We start from the raw sequence: 18,693 nt of genomic DNA on the forward strand, positions 1-18,693 counted from the left end.
TAGAACGAAGGGTATCAAATGATGTAAAAAGGAAAGAAAGATGGGAAATGCGATTTTCAAATTTTCGAGAGCCAACAACAAATTTTAAAAAATTAGTGCTCACTACCTGAGCTGCGCGACGTCTGCACGCTCCAGTAACTCGTAGTAGCCGACTAGCTCGCTATTCACGTGCGTGCAACATACGCGAAACCGAAGCGTGAGGAGAACTTCGGTCTGTTTCGCGAACGCTAGCGCGCGCCGACCTTCAAGTCCATTCGTTTATGTACAGTTTTCCAAAAGAAGTCGTAGATGGCGTTAACCAGTATTTGCCATGTTCTTGTTGTTGTTTGGTATTATCGGCGTTTCATTTTTTTAAAGAATATTTACTCCACGCTACACAATGCTACACCCCCTTTAATTTATACTAGGACTCTCGCTTAACAAGCCTAGCTTTTCTGAGATTCCCTTTTTTACCCTCTCAGTTAAAGCAAGCAATATAAAATATTTTGCCTTATTCTCAAACTTAAATGTACTTCGTAAACTGATTTCGTTACTTGTATTACAATATATAATAATATTGTAATACTGTATTGTTTATATATCCCATTTTAATTTGTGGATATTTGAGTGGGAAAATGAATAAAATCAAAAATCAAAAAATCAAATCAAAAAAAATATCAAAACCACTTCATCTGTGCGAATCTAAAATTGGCAATTTAGTCAGTGGAATTTTAACGAAGTCGGGGACATCTGTCCCACTGTTCCATTTTGCCGCGCACAAAAATATCATTATTTTATACGGGTTTGTTCTTTTCTTAAGCGCCTTCTCCCTTCTGTCACAAAGGCCTACTCAAAATATATTATGGGTTTCATTTTATCAGAGATCCTTTAAAAGGAAAAGACCCTCCTGGGTATAATATATTTTAAAAAATTGACATTTAAGTAATTTTTTGTTTGTTTGAACAAATGGGAGAGTTTCCGCCACGACATCACCGGGACATGTCGATTCGGCCAATTCGAAATGCCCTTCCGTATTTAAACAATTATAAATTTCAGGTTATTTGTTCGATTTTTTCAAACTTTCAACAATTTCGCTTCATCTATAACTTTTTTTCTGCAGTCTTTCAGATTTCAGAGCAATTTTACTAATAAGGTTGGATTTTATAGCTATTCAGTATTTTTACCCTTCAGTAATTTCATAACTTACTCATCTTTTTGTACTGTAGAGGCGTAGGGCCCTACTTGTGCCACCCCTACTCCCCCCTTTCTCGGAAAAATTGAGTACTAGTGACCGCCACCGATCCAAAATGGTTGACTTTCTTTTCAGAACCAGAGTTGACTAACTATTTAATTCGCCCGATGGAATAATGGAAACCAAATCGAAGTCATTTGTCGTTGCTATGAAAGGCACATCTTTGGCATGCCTACTGGATGTCGGGAGAGTGTTTTGTTCATGAGGTATGCATAGAATTTGAACACAATAGGTAAAGTGGACTATTGAAAGAAGATACATGTGAATGGGTAATGGATGACTCCCCCGCGTGCAGGTACATGGCGTTTTTGGAAATGTAACCAGGACTTTTCCACATAATTCAGATCCGTTAAAACTGGCAGCAGTAGAACTTAACTCCGGAAGATCATGGATTTTTTTAATTTGTTGCTGGATCAAACTAAGGTAAGAATTAGAACTGATAAATATTTACTTAGCATTTAGTTAGTGATTGAAGTGTTTAACTCGCCAGTAACCGTATGCTCTGCTTCGCTAGTGCACTCGGATGCCGGCGAGCCTAGTCCGTGTAGCAACTAGCAATCGCCAACTGTTGCACTGGTATCTTTACGACGATTAACTTGACGCTGTCGCCTGTTTTCATGTGGACTTGTGCAGTTCTAATCATATATAGTCGTGACGAAACAGAGAGTTGTGTTTCAAGCGAATTCATTGAATGTTAAAAATATTTTCACAGTTTGAATTTTAAGTATTATTTCCCTATTGAAACTAAGGTTTGCACAAAGTCGAGTAAAAAATGTAAATAGAAAAATTCTGGAGTGATTCATAACATTTCTTTGTACACCAGTCTTTAACATTAATGTATGGAATACGAATAGATTATGCACATTATTTAGTGACTTGCCCAGACTCGCAGATATGTATATGGAGTTCATTGAAGTTTAGGAAATTGATTCGTTTATGAGTTTTTGAACAAATGGGGCGGGAATTAACCTTCAGTACATGATTGCGCATGTGGATTCTTTGTGATTGCGGTCGTATTATACATGCAATAAGGGATCAATGTTTTTTTTATTGTTTTTTTTTTTAAATCTTTGTGAGTGCTTTCCTTGGATGCATTGACGTCTGGAACTAATTGCAGTTATATATGTTGGGGTCCTCCTTATTGGAAACCGTATTGTATTATTATTATTATTACGTCGATCTGGCGCTGCTCAGTGGCTGCCGGGCTCACGATCAATTGGGCAAAATGAATTTCCGTTTCGGTTTAATAAAATTTGGAGTGGACTATTAGGCAATTATTATTATTATTATTATTATTATTATTACTATTATTATTATTATTATTATTATTATTATTATTGTTTATTTATGTTTTAATTGAATCGTAAATACACCCATGTATGGCGTAAATATTCACTTCTGAATGACAAACGCCTATAAACTAAAACAACAACAACAACAACTTTTTTTGAGAAAGTTCTCTTTGTTTAAAGTAATGCTTTCCATAATTGTATTTAACTAATCCGTTCCACTTACAGGCTGTCTGCCCTAACAACAAGCCGAAAGACTTCATGCATGGCTGATCGTCAACGAAACGGAGTTTGTTCTTTGTTGCTACGGCAGGCAGCCAGTGCAAATGAATTCGTTTAAGCAGACGATGTCCATTACATCTCACACATTTTTAGTGCCTGTTTTTTCATCTTCTCTTCAGTCAATTCTCTTACTCCACTACCGTCAGGCTAAATGTTTACTCTATTCTCTATTGCCTCACTCTAAATCCCGCGGATGGTATTATTTTCAAGGAAACTGCAGCGAAGAAACAAAGGAATCCGTCGCTTGTAAACAAAATAAGACGCCATTGTATTTTCAGCTACATTTACCGTGGTATGTTCGGCGTTTCAAGAGGGAACGAATGTCATCCATGATATCATTCCGTTTTTTTTTTTTTTTTTTTTTTTTCAATTTGAAAGTGTGGTATTTTTTAACCCCTATCTTGTGAATTTACAAAAAAAATATTTTAGTTATTAGAATCGGTTTCATATCCCCTTTTGAATGATGTGAATACCATCATATTTATATACACTAAAGTTATTACAATTATAGAAAGAATAGCATTGCAATTATTTTCATTCTTTATAGGATGTCGTCAGCATCGTTCGGTGAGCTCTTCAGGTGCTATGCCAGGGCTGTATTTAAGCGTTTTGTAATTATTAATAATCATTACTTCGAATGTTTCCCAGCACAGTGTGTGCGGGCAAGCACTGAATCCAATGACCGGGGTAATAATATATTTGTAGAGCCCTTATGCTATGGTCACATTACCAAAAAGTAGCCTGCTCGGCGAGTTTTTAGCCAATTTTGCCCGGCGACCGAGCGGCGGCCGCTCAGGCACCGCTTGTCTTTAAGGCATCGCTCGGTCGCTGCTGAAGTTTTAGCGCGGAGTTAAAATTCGGGCGGCGCCTGCTCACTTTCACTCGCCGCCCAAACTACGCTCGGTGTCGAGCAGTCGCCGCCCGGTCGCCGCTGGGAGATCAGTCGGTCACTGGTCGGCAGCCTTCGACCTATCGGCTTCGATTTTTGACCTAAATCGCTCGGCGGCGAACGCTCGATTAGTTCGGTGCCCGGGCGACGAACGACCGGGCATCGATCGTATTTTGGAGCCCCGCCGATCACTGGCCGGCCGCCGTGCAATATCTTTAAAAATCAGCCGGCGGCCGGTGGGAGACTGCTCGGGAATCGGTGGGTCACCGGTCGGTCCCTGCCTGGACACCCCACGGAAAAGCTCCACGATTTCGCCCAGTTTTAACCTAAAATCGACCGGCGACCGACGGGAAATCGACAGGGCATCGCCCAGGCATCGCTGGGGCTCTACAGCCTGCTCGACTTCTCCAAAAATCGCTGGGCGATGCCTAAATTCCAGCGGTGACCGAGCAGGCTATTAATCGGTCGGTCGCCGCTCTGATTTGTGACCATAGCTTTAGAGACATTGTATTAAGCGCTTTATAAAAGCTAAATATTATTATTATTATAAGCAATTAGATTAAAATCTAAAAGCAAAATCAAATGGGTCAAGATTTGATAGACGATTTCATTTTGTTCACTTCCAAATAGGGCCTACTTTATTTAGACTTTCTGATTATTTCATGGAATATGACAAACAAATATCTCTTCATATTATGCGGTTAACACGAGAAAGTTAGTATCATTCTCATTTTACACAAAAGAGATGGCAGTGTGACTGTGTGACCATTTTGCATTGTCAAATGTTTTTATTTTATCCCAACAGACAACTGAAAATGATGAAAGTTTGCGGTATATGGAATATATCCTACGTCAAGACTTGATCAAATATGGAGAAACAGGAGGTGACACCACTGCAACTGAAACTCAATCTTCTTACATCTCTCCAGCAAGAGGACGCTTAGGTGAAGTTTTGGGGGAAACATCTTACAGTGATTTTGAGGGTGTCGAAGATGAGGGGGATTTGACGATTTACCATAGAGGAGACACAGGCCCAACCTCTTCCCGAGCAAACACCATGGCTTCGGTTGTGCCAAGCACCGGTTTGGTAACGTACAAAGCACGCACAACCACTGTGCCTAGCACCGAAGCCTTACACTCCGCAGTACCGATGAAGGCAACACCGGGGAAACCTGACACCGGAGGTCCGAATCACGTCGTGCGTGTGCCAGTTGCCAGTGCGGTCACAATCTGCATCTTTGTCGAAGTCTTTGTCTTTGCCTTCATGCTCGTCTTCGTGATCGTCCAAGTCAGGCGTATGATGAAAAACCGCGGCGATGTACCGGAGAAAGTCGTAGATGACATCGAGAAGGGGAACGGGAGTGATGATTTTTCGTCCGGTGTGAGCTGCAGCACCTCGACGCCGAATTCTCGTCGAGGGTCGGTCTATCCAGGTTTGTGCAGCGCCCTCTCGGAAAACCTTCACTACATGCTGTCTCCTATTGATTCTCAAGGGCAGGGCATGAGGTCTTCCTTTTCATGTTCTCACAGCGTCCCAATTGATGTCAAGCCTAAACAGATCCAAGTAAGTACAACGAGCCAACGGATGGATCCAGAACTTTGTAGAAAATAGAAGAACAAGAAAGAAAAAAAGAAAGAAAGATAGAAAATAATATTTAAAGGCCGGCTGTACTAGCTTGGCCAGGGGGATTAGACCACACAGCAAGGTCACTGACAGTTGGCTATCTCACCCACTTAGCTCTCAATTAACATGAAAAAGTGGATCATGGGGGACCAACAGGCACCGATTAGGCATTGTTTTCTATATAGAGGGAGCAACTAGCTAAAAGTAGGACAGTGGGGCTTTAAATAAAAACAGGGAAACGATGCCTTAAAATACCACAATTAAGTAATTGTTTTAATATGTTGTGTACTGAGTTATGCCAATTATGCTTGTAGGGGGCACAAGGGCAGGTTTTTGACTTCTTAAATCTACAACATGTACACTAAAAACTATTATATCGATATTTAAAAGGGTCGAGAAGTTACCTTTTTGTCAGAATGCCAGATTTAACACTTTTAATATGATGCCGCTAGATACAACTGTGACGTTGTTGGATCCAGCATGTTTAAAGTATTTATCTAACATTTTGATAAATCGGTCCCTCATCGGCCCTTTGATACGGTGATTTAACTTATGTGTTTTTAGAGTGTAACATTTTTTTCCATGCGACGGACGTAGATGCTCAAAAGTAGAATAGAACAAAATGTATTTGATTGCATTGGCTGGGTACGTACGTAGCATTGGAGATCAATAACAGAGCAAAAGTTTGCGAGTATTCTATGATCTCTTTTTTCTTTCTAAGTGGAGGTTTATAAACAATTGAGGTACGACAACGTAGATCATGTGTTTTGTGTTTCATGACTTACCTCATCTCACAATCACAGAACTCTTATCTATGTTTTGAAGGGCTGCTTGTCGGAGGAGAGACAACGTAGCAGCACCTGGCTCGATTTCTCCCCCGAGTCGAAGAGGGCGTTATACTCCATGTCGAGGTCACGGTCAACCCCTGAGCACCTCGCCGCCCGGGCATCGATGAGCTCCAGCAGTGACGTGGTTGAGACCCACATCGGCAGGCTTAACACGGGCATCTACAAGCGAGAGGAGCTGGCGGCCAAGTTCGTCGGCAAGTGGAGACAGAAGAAGGGCAAGAAGGAGATCAGCAAGCTCACCTTCAAGGTCACCTACGACTCGGAGATCGAGCTTCTGACCGTATTCGTCGACAGCGTACTCAACCTGCCTCAACCAGTGAAAGATGTAAGACGTCAAACATGGTTATTATTGCTTGCATGAGATGTGATTAAAGTGGTCTTCAGCTGTCATTGACAATACGACGTGTTATAATAATTTTCTACCAGGTTTGCCGTTAAATAAACTATACATTCGAATTCCTGGCTTTGTACAATAACTCTACATTGTAATTTTGTATCTGTTATTCTGACAAATTAATGAGCCACTAGTAACTAGTTATTTGTTGTCCGACATAATAATGATAATAATCACAATAATGATAATAATAATAACAAAAAAAATAATAACATGAAAATGATAACAATGATAGTAACATTTATATAGCACTTAATACTGATGTTTCTAAGTGTTTCACATCACCTGGGTGGAGAGTGGCAAATAAAGGTTAATAATGTCTTGCCAAAGGCCATTAGTGCTGCAGTGGTACTCGGACCGCGAGCCATGCGATTCACAGTCTGATGATGCGTATTCACTAGACCACGACAACTCTACGAAAAGAAATTACTTGTTTCACTTTCACATAGTAGCATTATATTCTAGACATTCTTTTCTTTGAGACATTTGCATTTCTATTTCGACCAGGGAAACGGAGATGTCTTCGTCAAGATCGCCCTCGATCCAGACCACAAGCGGAGGTCGATGAACTCGAGTATCCGTCATGGCACCCGGAGTCCCGAGTTCAAACAGAACTTCTCCTTCCGCATCGCTCGCGGTGCTGTTAGTGAGATGCGCATCAAGGTAAAATATACACGGACCTTGTCGAGGCAACACCGGAGAATGGCAGAGAAATGAAATCTTGTGTCAGCCATAATTTTTAAGGAAGGGATATTTTTCCTCAAATATGTAAATCTATTCTTCACCTGACAAGATCATGAAAATACACAGTGCATAAATGTCGGCGATTTACACAACAAATTTAAAGGGGGAAATAATATTTGGGTATCTCCGAGACACCCAATAATTTGAGTGCCAGATGCATGCCCTCAGACACCCCCATAATATTTTGTATATTGAGGACTTTTGAAATGATTCTCCTTTGATTACCTAATCCAGTTCACGTTTTTCTTTTATCTTTCCTTTTTTCTTCTTTCTTTCTTAGTTTCTTTCGTTAGTCTTTCTTTCTATCTTTTTCTTTCTTCTTCTTCTTCTAATCCTCCTTCTTCTCCCTCTTTTTGTTCTTCTTCTTGTCCTCTTTTTTTCAATTTTCTTTTTTTCCTATTTTCTCTCAAAATTTGTCCATATAATTATAAGACAATAACTACACCATGGCAAACTTCACGCTAAGAAACACGGCAAGTTTGAAAAGAAAAAACATAAGGAAGTATATACAAACATTTCCATGGTCTCCTTTCCTCCACATCCTCCTCCTTTTCCTCCTCCCCTTCTTTCTCCTCCTCCTCCCCTTCTTTCTCATTCTCCCCTTTCTTCTCCCCCTCCCCATCCTTCCCACAGTCTGCTTTAAAAAAAATGGTTATTTTCTATTTCTCTTTCGTCTTTTCCTGTTCTTGGTTCTAAGTTCATACCATCGTATGGTGTCATCTTGTACCTTAGAATTTCATTTTCTTTCAATCCCCCCCCCCCCTCACTCTAGTTTACTGTGTGCGAATATGACCAGTATTCTCACCCGATCGCCGTCGGGTGCGTCGACTTCGCGCTATCCGAACACGAGCTCGACCATGGAGCTGATGCCGACGACAAGGTCATTCAGCGGGATCTCGAGAAACCAGAGAAGGTATGACTACGACAATGAATTGTATAGATGTTATTATAACAGTTTTGTTATCAAGATCACGATGCATCACCCTGCTACTCGTTCAACCAGGAGATCACAAAGTAAGTCTTATAATGAAATTAGTTCAACCAAAGATTACTTCAAGTAGTCATTCCATTCGAAAACAATTATAGATTGAAACTATTTACCACCATCCATAGAGTTCACCTTTTAGATCCCGATGCGGCAACAGCATTTTTTAAAGCATTTTTCAAAAATTATTTTAATATTTCATGGGCACTCCCAGCCCGACTTGTTTCACTCTACAAGCAATGTTGAGCCAAATTATTTTAGATTCAGATACTGTTCTTTCCTTCCAATAAACATGTTTAAGAACCGTACTTTTGTATTTACAAAGTACATTATTGTATCAAGTATATGTAATAATAAATTGTGTTTCTTTAATGTACAAAGGCCCTTTATAGTGGTAAGTTTCTGTCAACAACAAAATTCTTCCCCCTTTGGAAACGACCCTTTACCCAATATGCACACACTGTACCCGAAATTTTTTCCTAGACAATCCCCCGTGACCTTTCAAATGACCCAATCTCACCTCAGATAACATAGGAGGAGGAGGGGGCGGGGGCTCATTACCATAGGGGCGATTGCCCAAGTATCAATTCCCGGGCAAATGTTTGAAGTATTTCGTTGATTTTCCTTTTTTGTTTGTCTATGTAGGAAGAAGACGAGGCATTAATGGGAGACCTCATGATCTCACTCACCTATCTACCCAATGCAGAACGCGTCAACCTTATCATCATGAAAGCACGCAACATACGACTACCAGAGTGGGGCGACATGGAGGTCGGACGATCAAGTAAGAATGAAGTATTAAAGGCCCCACTGCACTAGTTTTGCCAGGAGTGATTAGACCTCCCTGCATGGTCACTGACAGGTGGTAATCTCATCAAATAAGCTCTCAATTAACATAAGAAAAAGGGGATCATGGGGACCAATGGTTACCGATTAGGTATTGTTTGCTGTATAGAGGGCGCAAGTAGCTATAAGTAGTGCAGTGGGGTCTTTCATCTGTATTTTCCAACCTTCCATCAATTCACAGTTCTTGACACCTTCGTGAAGATAACCATCATGAGATGCGGCAAGGTGATGAAACACAAGAACACCAAAGTAGTACGACGCTCCTGCTCTCCGGTTTTTAACGAAGCCTTCTCCATCGACCGAATGCGTCTCTCGGAAATGCCCGAATGCTGCTTCGTGCTCTCGGTCTGCACTCGGATCAATCATTTCCGAAGCCACCGCATCATCGGGCGGTGCGTCTTAGGCGGAAAGGATTGCGCCGTCGGTGACGGACTGGCGCACTGGAACGAGATGTCTGATACGCCCCGGAGTATCGTGGCAAGGTGGCACAAGATTCAGCGATAGTCGACCAATGGCGTTCTCAAATTATGTCTAGTTTTTGATCAAGAAAATGCATTAATTTGCTCAGTATATTTTAATATAGAGTTGATGGCGTTCTGGCTCTCAATTAACAGACAAAGATTAATTCGTAAGCCATCTATGCCTCCTGTAATTTAATGCTACTAAAAAGAATGTCGTTTAAGCTCTCGTTATGAAACTTTTCGGGGCATGAATGGGAGGGGGTGGTATGAGGGGGAAGGGGATGCGGCCCTGATCGGTCCATACAGTATTATCATATACCGTGTTGAAATCACCTCATTTCTGTATAAGGTAAAAGATTTGTCTCACTTCAAGAATCGCGAAGAGTTTAGAATAACAATGATGATACACAGGCCCTGTAATTCCACGCTTGTACAGTAAAAGATATTATATATATATATATATATATATATATATATATATATATATATATATATATATATATATATATATATATATAAAGAGAGAGAGAGGGAGAGAGAGAGAGGAATAATGTGTATTATGTCAATAAAGCTCTTTGGATTTGAGGCCCTCATGATTATTTATATGAATGTAAGGACTCTGTGTAACGATGAAATCTTGCATATCCAACGGATTGAAGGTGATTTTCTTCCTATGCCCTGCCAATGATCTTTGGCTCTGCTTTATTTAAATTCATTTTCTTTCTTTTGAAGGTTTAAACAATGTTGTAGAATGTTTAAATGTCATTGCCCCTTTACAAACTCGTATAATAAAAACCATTTCTTTCACCTTCATTATTTTGTTGAAAAAAATAAGTATTTTCTGAAAGATATGAATATACAAATAATTACATGGATGTTTATCACATTAATTTTGTAAAAGAAATAAGTGTGCACATTAAAATGTACGAGCTGACAGGAATAGAGCTATGATGAATTGAAATAAAGCCCAAAATGTGACACATTACGCATGTCTCCAGTCTTCCTGTTTAAAACGCAATGGTCATCTTTTTTTTTTTCTTTTTTTTTACTTTTGTTTGAGAAATATTTGTAATATGGAATAAAACCATTAACATAAGATTTAATCATCTTTAACATAATCCACGTTTTGCCGACGCAAGTTGGTGAGAGTGGGGGAGAGAGAAAGAGAGAGGGAGAGAGAGGAAGAGGGAGAGCGAGAGCGAGAGAGACGGGGTGGAGAGAGAAAAAAAGAGAGAGATGGGGATAGAGAGAAAGAGAGAGAGGATTATGTTAATGATATAATACGATTTAATTATCTTTAACGTAATCCATGTTTTGCCGACGTAGGGTTGAGGGAGAGAGAGAGGGAGAGTGAGAGGAAGAGAGAGGGGGGAGAGAGAGGGGAAGGGAGGGGGAAGGGCGAGAGGGCGAGAGAGAGAGAGAGAGAGAGAGAGAGAGAGGGGGAGAGAAAAGAGAAGGGGGAGTAAAAGATATTACGACGTATATCCATCATTTATATTAATTCCTTCTTTTCTTGTTATATCTCTACGTCAGAGTTGACGGATCGTCCATTACTAAACAAATGCGTGTCTAAATAAAGGAAATTGAATTTCCAAAATGTTTACATGGTGGTATTGGCGTTTCCTAGCGAGATAACAAGCGGGAGTACGTCTTTTCACCCGGACTCTCGATGGAAAATAGCCATTTCTTTACAATCGCCGGTCTCCATGACTGATTATAAGTTTGTGATAAATTGGAGCAATATATATGTTTGTTTTAACGATTGATTGTACGTGTGTGCAGCAGGATGTTAGACATTTTTTAAGCAGCTGGTTATCATGTTTGATGCAAGAGCTGCAGGGGAAGTTTACAGTATAGTTGAAAATACAAGAAAGAAAATTGAATTTTAGTTTACTTGCATCATGCTTTCTTGGCGGATTTATTCGTCATCTTTTAACTAATCATGCAGTAATTCGTGATATACTTCGGGTACTTTTAGCTGGTAAGCCTTAAGCTACCTGTACATATCAGAGATTATTATTAAAAGCAAGTTTAATCCACAATAGAGTACCGAAGCTGTGACATCATAAAAATCTATTTTTGGAAATTCTCAATTTTTCTTTCAATTTCCGAAAAAGCATCAAAAATAATGTCCAAATGTCGAAAACCAATTGAATATGTTAAGTATTGGCTGATATATGACGTTCTGAATAAATAGATTTTCTATAGGAACTCAGATTATATTGCTCTGGCTCTTGATATTATGAACCAGAGTGTTGGCTCAGTCAGTAGAGCGTCCGCCTCACAACCGGGAGGTCGTGGGTTCGAACTCCGGCCGCGCGCGTTGTACCAAAAGACGTTAAAGGATGGGAGTTTGTTGCTACCTTTGTTTGACGTTCAACAATAAGGGGATAGAGTAATGTCGATCTGGCGCTGTTCAGTGGCTGCCGGGCTCACGATCAATTTGGCAAAAAGAATTTCCGTTTCGGTTTAATAAAATTTGGAGTGGACTAATTAGGCTATTATAATTATTACTATTATTATTATTATTATTTAATATAACACTGAGTTCCCATGGGAAATCTTTTTATTCAGATGGTCATATCTCAGCCAATTGGTTTTCGACATTTGAACATTATTTATGGTGCTCTTTCGGAGAATGAAGAAAAAATTAAGAAATTCCAAAAAGGGATTTTTTTTTTTTTTTTTTTTTTTTTGATGACGTCACAATTCACTACTCTATGGCATGATCAGCTTCATCGGCAATTTCATTTATTGATAGATAAGACATAAAGTGACATTATTTATAAGCTATACTGGGATGGTAGGAGAGGCATGCTCCAATGTGCAGGAAAAGGCGTCATGATTAAATTATGTTCTTTTATTTATTCCATTATTATCCAGAAACAGCGCACACATGCCCCCCCCCCCCTCTCTCTTAAATACCTGCGCGAAGGCGTTTCAGTCTATGATGACAGTAAAATACAAATTTAGTCGTCACTACTATAAGGGTAGCACTCGAAATTATATGATTATGATGATGTACTCACGGGATGATAGAAAACTCAGTAATTGGAGAGGGAGGGGTAACATAATTCAATCCAACATCACGGGGGAGTAGGGGGCAAAAAAACGCAATAAGAAAGTAAAAATTGGAGATGTGCCCCCCGTGTTCCCGTTCTGATCAGCAAAAATAGGCGAATTCACCCCCCCCCCCCCACAATAAAAAGACAGAGAATGCACCCGCCCCCTCATCGCCTTCATCTACATTCTTAAGTGGTTAACATACATGCCTACGTGTGATAAATTGGCTCAAAATACTGAGCACCGATCTCTGTCGCAAACACACCATCTCCGGCATGTCTCCAGTCCATGGTATTCAATTCGCACGTCCCGTCCGCCCGAAGATTGAACGATACGCATTCTGTTGTATCCAGGCAGAGCGCGCTGCACACCAGCCGGCTAGAGGGCTGTGGTGTAGCCAGGATGGAGTGCCCCTTTATGATGAAGTTTTGGATAACGCGATGAAAGCGAAGCGAGATCGATTTCATCGACGAGCCGTGTACTGAAAAGATGATAAAAACGATGATGCCAAATAAGAGAATAGATAGAGGGGGTGACCCAAGGATTATAAACTGCACGATTATTTTGTTTTCAAAGAGAAGGTAACGCTGTTGTGCCTTATAACGCTAATATCATACCAAAATTGTTAAAGACAGCAAACAAAAACAAAGAAATTAAAATACGAACTAAATTACTTTTCTATGCGTAACCAGGTGTGTCATTAGAGAGGTGTGTATGTGAGGGGGGGGGGGTGAGACGTCGACATGAAAGTTGGACAAATTTAGCATTTCTATAGCCTTTCGACAAATTGAATAAATAAAAGGGAAATGATCGGCCCACATCCCATTCTAATGGATTTTTTTGGTCAAAATCGACGTGCTTGGGGGTTTGTTTCGGGAGCTTTGAGCCAAAACCGAATGGCAAAATCGTGGAGGGGGGAAGGTGGAACTGGATTACCTGATAACCTCGCAAAAACCCAGTTTGGCATATAGGCCTATATAGAAGTACATTGAGTATAGATAGAAAATGTGCCTCTCACCACTGTGCGCCCCTCCAAGAAAATAAAGGTACTTGGAAACGTGATAAATATCTTGTTGTTGTTACTTATGTTGTTGCTACAGTTATATTGACAAAATACCGAGATTATTTTGTTTTGTCTTTCCACTTACATATCAATCTCTGACACATGGAGTAATGATCATCGGTTGGGCTGGTGTCCATCGTTGTTCCTTCTCTTGTCTTCAAGACGACTGCAGCTGGTAAAGATTCGTTCAAATGAGGCTCGTCATCTCCCCATACTGTAGGGTTATAGTATATTCCAAAGCATAAAATCAAAGCAAAAGCAATTGTAACTTTAAAATACAAATTTAACTTGATCAGAATATAATTCAAAGAACAGGGTCCTCATTAATAAAACCTTACTAATACAGTAGGCTTGCGGTTGTACCATGTGAGAGAGAGGGAGGGATTTAGGAGTCCAGAAAAGGACTCTCGGTAATCTTTCTTGAGGGCGTGTAGTCCTGAAAATGACTGTTGGTTATCTATTGGTTATCTTACTACGCTAGTTGTCAATTAATTGCATAGACTGTTACTATATAATGCATAGTTAGTTGGCAACTAGGCTTTATTAGTAAGGTTTTATTGATATGAGCCCTGGGGTGTTTCACAAAGGCTACGATCGACTTTAAATTTGATTTAAATATGGCAGGCCGTTCATGCCACTGGTTCCTCTAACCATTCCTGGCATTGGTTTCTCAAGGGACGTATAAATCGTGGTCTCAAATCCACAGAATTTACATTTGTTGGTAGTTCATTATTTGAGGGAAAAATAGTATCTAAAGATCATAATTGAGATTTGAGAGACCAATAGTGAGAGCAACCAGTGGCACGAACAGCCTGCCATAGTTATGCCAAACTTAAAGTCGATCTTAGTCTTTGTGAAACACCCCCCCCCCCTGGTTGATAAAACTATATCTAATAAATTAGATTACTTTGGTTAAAGTAAATTTTTGGGGCTGTCCCTAATTTGACACGCTCCAGCCCAATTCACTTTCCGTAAGGGCAGAACGGCATTTCTCATCTATTTTGCCAAGACGTCTTTCAGATGCTTGGGTAGTTCACACTATGTATTAAATCATAGTTCTGTGTTGCACGTGAAAGGGAAGTCTAGATTCTGTCAGTTTTTTTTTATATGTCCTCCCTTCAACTCATCTTGCGCAGATCGCGCGACCCCTGAAAATACACCTGCGATGGTAAAAATGAAAGGCAAGGACTATCTAACGGTTGTTATTTTCCCACAAAAACGACATTTGCAAGCCCTTCTGTTTCGAGGAAAGTTCTTAATTAGTATTATCTTTTAAATGCCATTTTAATTTAACCTTTTCCATTTGTTTGGCCTACAAATGGGACATACTTTACCTCTAGATAGAGATTTCATCAGATTTTGTCCTTTCATCTTAAAGGGATCCAGTAACTTTAACTCAGATTCTGAAACAAAATTCTGGATTTAGCTCATGCTGCAATGATAATTATAAACCTTAAGGTCATTTAGGAACCCCGTGGCTTTTACAAGCCGATAGCTTGTCTGATTATCAAGATATCTACGATTGGAATTACAAATTTTGAAAACCGTTTGCCAAACGGTTCTCATAAAACTACAGTCTATTGGGGAAAATGAGTATGGTAAAACCGGTCACTCAAAGATTTTTACTTTTTGAGGCACTTCTTGATCCTTTTGAAGCGCAATTTTTTTTAGGACTTCAATATCACACCATATCACAGACACTGATAACAAGTATGACCGAGTATCCCAGATTTAACATTGTTAAACGATCCCTTTAAAGAAAATATGCACTTATTTTCGTCAGCCCGATCCACTGTAATTATTACAAATTATTGTCCATGTACACACACTTTGCACATTATTATAGGTGTAGGCCTATGTAGATTCACATACGGATTCGATATTCAGATATTGGGATTTCTTTCTCTTTTAAAAATTCTGATCTTTGACCTGTGGACTAGGTCGGAAAGTAGGGCTACTTGGGACAGGGGCGTACGCAGGATTTTTTTTTTCGTTGGGGAAGGGGGTAAGGTCACTTTACGTTAGCCGTGGGCATATTTTTTTTTTTTTTTTTTTTAATGAAAAAAAACAAAAAAACAAAACAAAACAAAACAAAACAAAAAGGGGGGGGTTTTAGTTTTTTTTAGGGGGGTTTACACACATAAAAATACCAAAGGGGGGGGGTTGAACCCCCAACCCCCCCCCCCCCCCCCATGCGTACGCCCCTGACTTGGGATGTGGAAATGTGTGACCAGGCCTGGGTGTGACATCTATTCCCTATTTATAAGTTTAGTCTCCAATACCGAGTTCTGGTATGCTAAATGAAAACTTTTTTCGGCATTTGTCGACAAGGTTGAAATGTAAAATGAAATGGAGGCTGGTAGGGGTGAACTTTCGGACTCTAATTGGTGCCAAGTTAATAGGCAACAATATAAATGTTGCTAAATATATTACTCATTGCGGATGTAGTATCGATTATCACCTGACGAAGTGTTGCAGCTGCGCACGAAACGTCGTGATCTTTTAGATCCCTTGTTGACCTTACATTGCGAGACAAACGAAAATTACTACCAATAATATTTTCAATACAAATGTTGTTCCCTAAAAATTTCCGAACAACACCCCTACTTTTAGGTGGCGCCCATGATGTCATTATTACCATGATCATGCTGATTGCCGTCATAGAGAGGCTTCCCATCCAAGCAATACCAAAGCGTCTGGTCCTTCTCCCTCTTGCATCCGAGCCAGAGAGTCCCCTTGGGCGTGGTGGTGGGTTGGTCTTCCACAAAACGGCTCAAGAAGTGGAGCTGCCGTCGGGAGCTGAGGGTGACCAGTCCGCCGCCGTTGGTGATGCAGTTGGTCTGAGCTTCTTGCCACGGGGTTGTGCGCTCCTGCAGGAGGTAGCAGAAGCCTTCCCAGCGAGTCCATGGTTCGGGGCACGCGGATGGGTCTACAACAGAGCGAGAGAAAAAGAGAAAGAGAGAGAGCGAGGAGAGAGAGAGAGAGAGAGAGAGAGAGAGAGAGAGGGGGGAGGAAGAGTCGAGGGAATTGACGGAAGGGAGAGTGGAGGGAAATGACAGAGGGTAAGAGAGAGAAAGAAGAGAGATAGAGAGGTAGAAGAAAGTTGGAGGGAAGTGAGAGGGGGAGGGAGGAGGGAGGGAGGAGAGAAGGAGAGAGAGAGAGAGAGAGGGGGGAGAGAGAGAGAGAGAGTGAGAGGGGGAGAATGCATTCTCTCATTTAATTCTAGCATAAAACTCAACAATGATAATGGTGGTGGTGATGATGATGATGATGTTGAAGAAGACCATCAAGATCATTAGTGGCTGTAGTGAAGATCAAATATTGACAACACGGACAAAATGGAGATGATGCCGACGATGATGATGGTAATGATGATCATGATAGTACTGATGATGATGGTGACTTTGCCATGGGGATGTTTTTTTGTTTTCCTGCATGACATAGCAGAACCCTTCCCACATCATGTTCTAATTGGTCTAAGGTTCAGGCACGATGCATGGTCTTAAATAGGAGGAGAAACTTATTTTCGATGACTCTATTAAACACCATAAGAAGATGCATCTTCTTAAAATTTGATGATAGTAGTAGTAGACTTTATTGGACAAGTTGTCTGACACAAGGCTAATTATACAGTAAGGACGTAAACATTCACAAATGAATGATACACGCCATAACAACTAAAACAACAACAACAAACTATGAGTCTATGAAGATATGATGTTGATGATGATGAAGATGGGTATGATTATGATCTTGCCATAAACATTGTGTGTTGCTGTATAACATAACAGAACCTTACATTGATCATAAATGTGTGTCGTTATGATTATTATAATAGTAGATATGTCTATGTACATAATGTAGATATATTTTGTGAATAGATTTTCTTTTCTATTTTTATATGGATCTTCGATAGTTGTAAACACATACATTTCAGCTTTTTAACTGAAGCATGTGCATCAGTGTATTCTATATTTTTCGAAATAAACCTTCAATTGAATCGAATTGAGCGTTATCATCTTTGTGTACAAAATAGAAGTTAGAATATGGATAAATTCGCACTCTGATTAGGACGAAAACAATAATTATGACCGACTTTCCAATTAAATTATTTTGGATTTAGTCAGGAATCAACAAATTGCTTTAAAAACACATTCTGGTCACTGACGTAATTTTTGATGCTTTGACCCCCCCCCCCCCCCCCCATAACCCTCATCAAGCAAAATGCTACTCTCTAAAAAAAAAATCGAGTGATCACGGACGTCACTCCTCTGGAGAGTGAAAATGTAGTGAAAATAGAGTGAACATTCACTCTTTTCTTCTTAGAGAGCACTCTAAAATCAATCAATTTTCACTCCTAAACAAGTGATCACGGACGTCACTCCCAAGAAAGTGAAAATAGAGTGAGAATTCACTCTTTTTTTAAAGAGAGTAAATAAACTATAAGAATACGATCATATACTTTACCATTGGCGTAAGCAGGTGAAAATGGCAGGAAAGAAAAAAGTAGAAACGGTAAAGCAGCGATCACTGATGAACGCAACATGATTTTCTTGATTCCTTCTCTGGAAAGAATAGTCTCGGAGCAACAACAATGTATGACTATCATAGACCGTTGTCTACATTAATGATCACTTTAAGGAATACTCAAGTGTCTGCCTCTATAGGCCTGGGATAATATAATAATGAACGACATAGAGAAGTTGATGGCGCTCTTCATTTGTTCATGCGATCGTGAGTTGCTCTTGTCTAACAATAGGGACTTTTAGATTCGCACGAAGGCAATGGGGATTGCTAAGATCGACGTCCTTTTAATGCACTGCCTTGAATGGACGTCACACGTATCAGTCCACGCAAATCTAAAAGTCCCTACTGTTAAATCTGAGATGCAGGGCCCTACGTGTTTTCAGTGTCTGCATGGTGTAAGATTGAACCCCCCCCCCCCCCCCCAATTCGTGCTTCAAAATTATCATG

The 18,693-nt window shown here is 40.1% G+C and overlaps 2 protein-coding genes across 2 annotated transcripts; one reads left to right on the top strand and one right to left on the bottom strand.

The window, feature by feature from the left end:
- The first annotated feature begins 1,508 nt into the window (after positions 1-1,508).
- Positions 1,509-9,841, top strand: LOC755798 (synaptotagmin-5). The gene is made up of 7 exons (XM_001191878.4): positions 1,509-1,654; positions 4,497-5,255; positions 6,141-6,488; positions 7,065-7,220; positions 8,074-8,214; positions 8,932-9,070; positions 9,314-9,841. Exons 1-7 carry the CDS (start codon positions 1,619-1,621, stop codon positions 9,634-9,636), a joined length of 1,902 nt encoding a protein of 633 aa, XP_001191878.3. The 5' UTR covers positions 1,509-1,618; the 3' UTR covers positions 9,637-9,841.
- A 2,486-nt stretch (positions 9,842-12,327) lies between these two features.
- On the bottom strand, positions 12,328-18,363 carry LOC100888917 (C-type mannose receptor 2-like). Its single transcript, XM_030980039.1, has 4 exons — positions 18,187-18,363; positions 16,358-16,648; positions 13,805-13,933; positions 12,328-13,137 (listed from the first exon to the last, which is right to left on the bottom strand). Exons 1-4 carry the CDS (start codon positions 18,326-18,328, stop codon positions 12,866-12,868), a joined length of 834 nt encoding a protein of 277 aa, XP_030835899.1. The 5' UTR covers positions 18,329-18,363; the 3' UTR covers positions 12,328-12,865.
- Between the last annotated feature and the right edge of the window lie 330 nt (positions 18,364-18,693).

Source organism: Strongylocentrotus purpuratus, unplaced genomic scaffold, assembly GCF_000002235.5.
Source record: "Strongylocentrotus purpuratus isolate Spur 01 unplaced genomic scaffold, Spur_5.0 spur5_scaffold_10, whole genome shotgun sequence".
Classification (NCBI taxonomy): domain Eukaryota; kingdom Metazoa; phylum Echinodermata; class Echinoidea; order Camarodonta; family Strongylocentrotidae; genus Strongylocentrotus; species Strongylocentrotus purpuratus.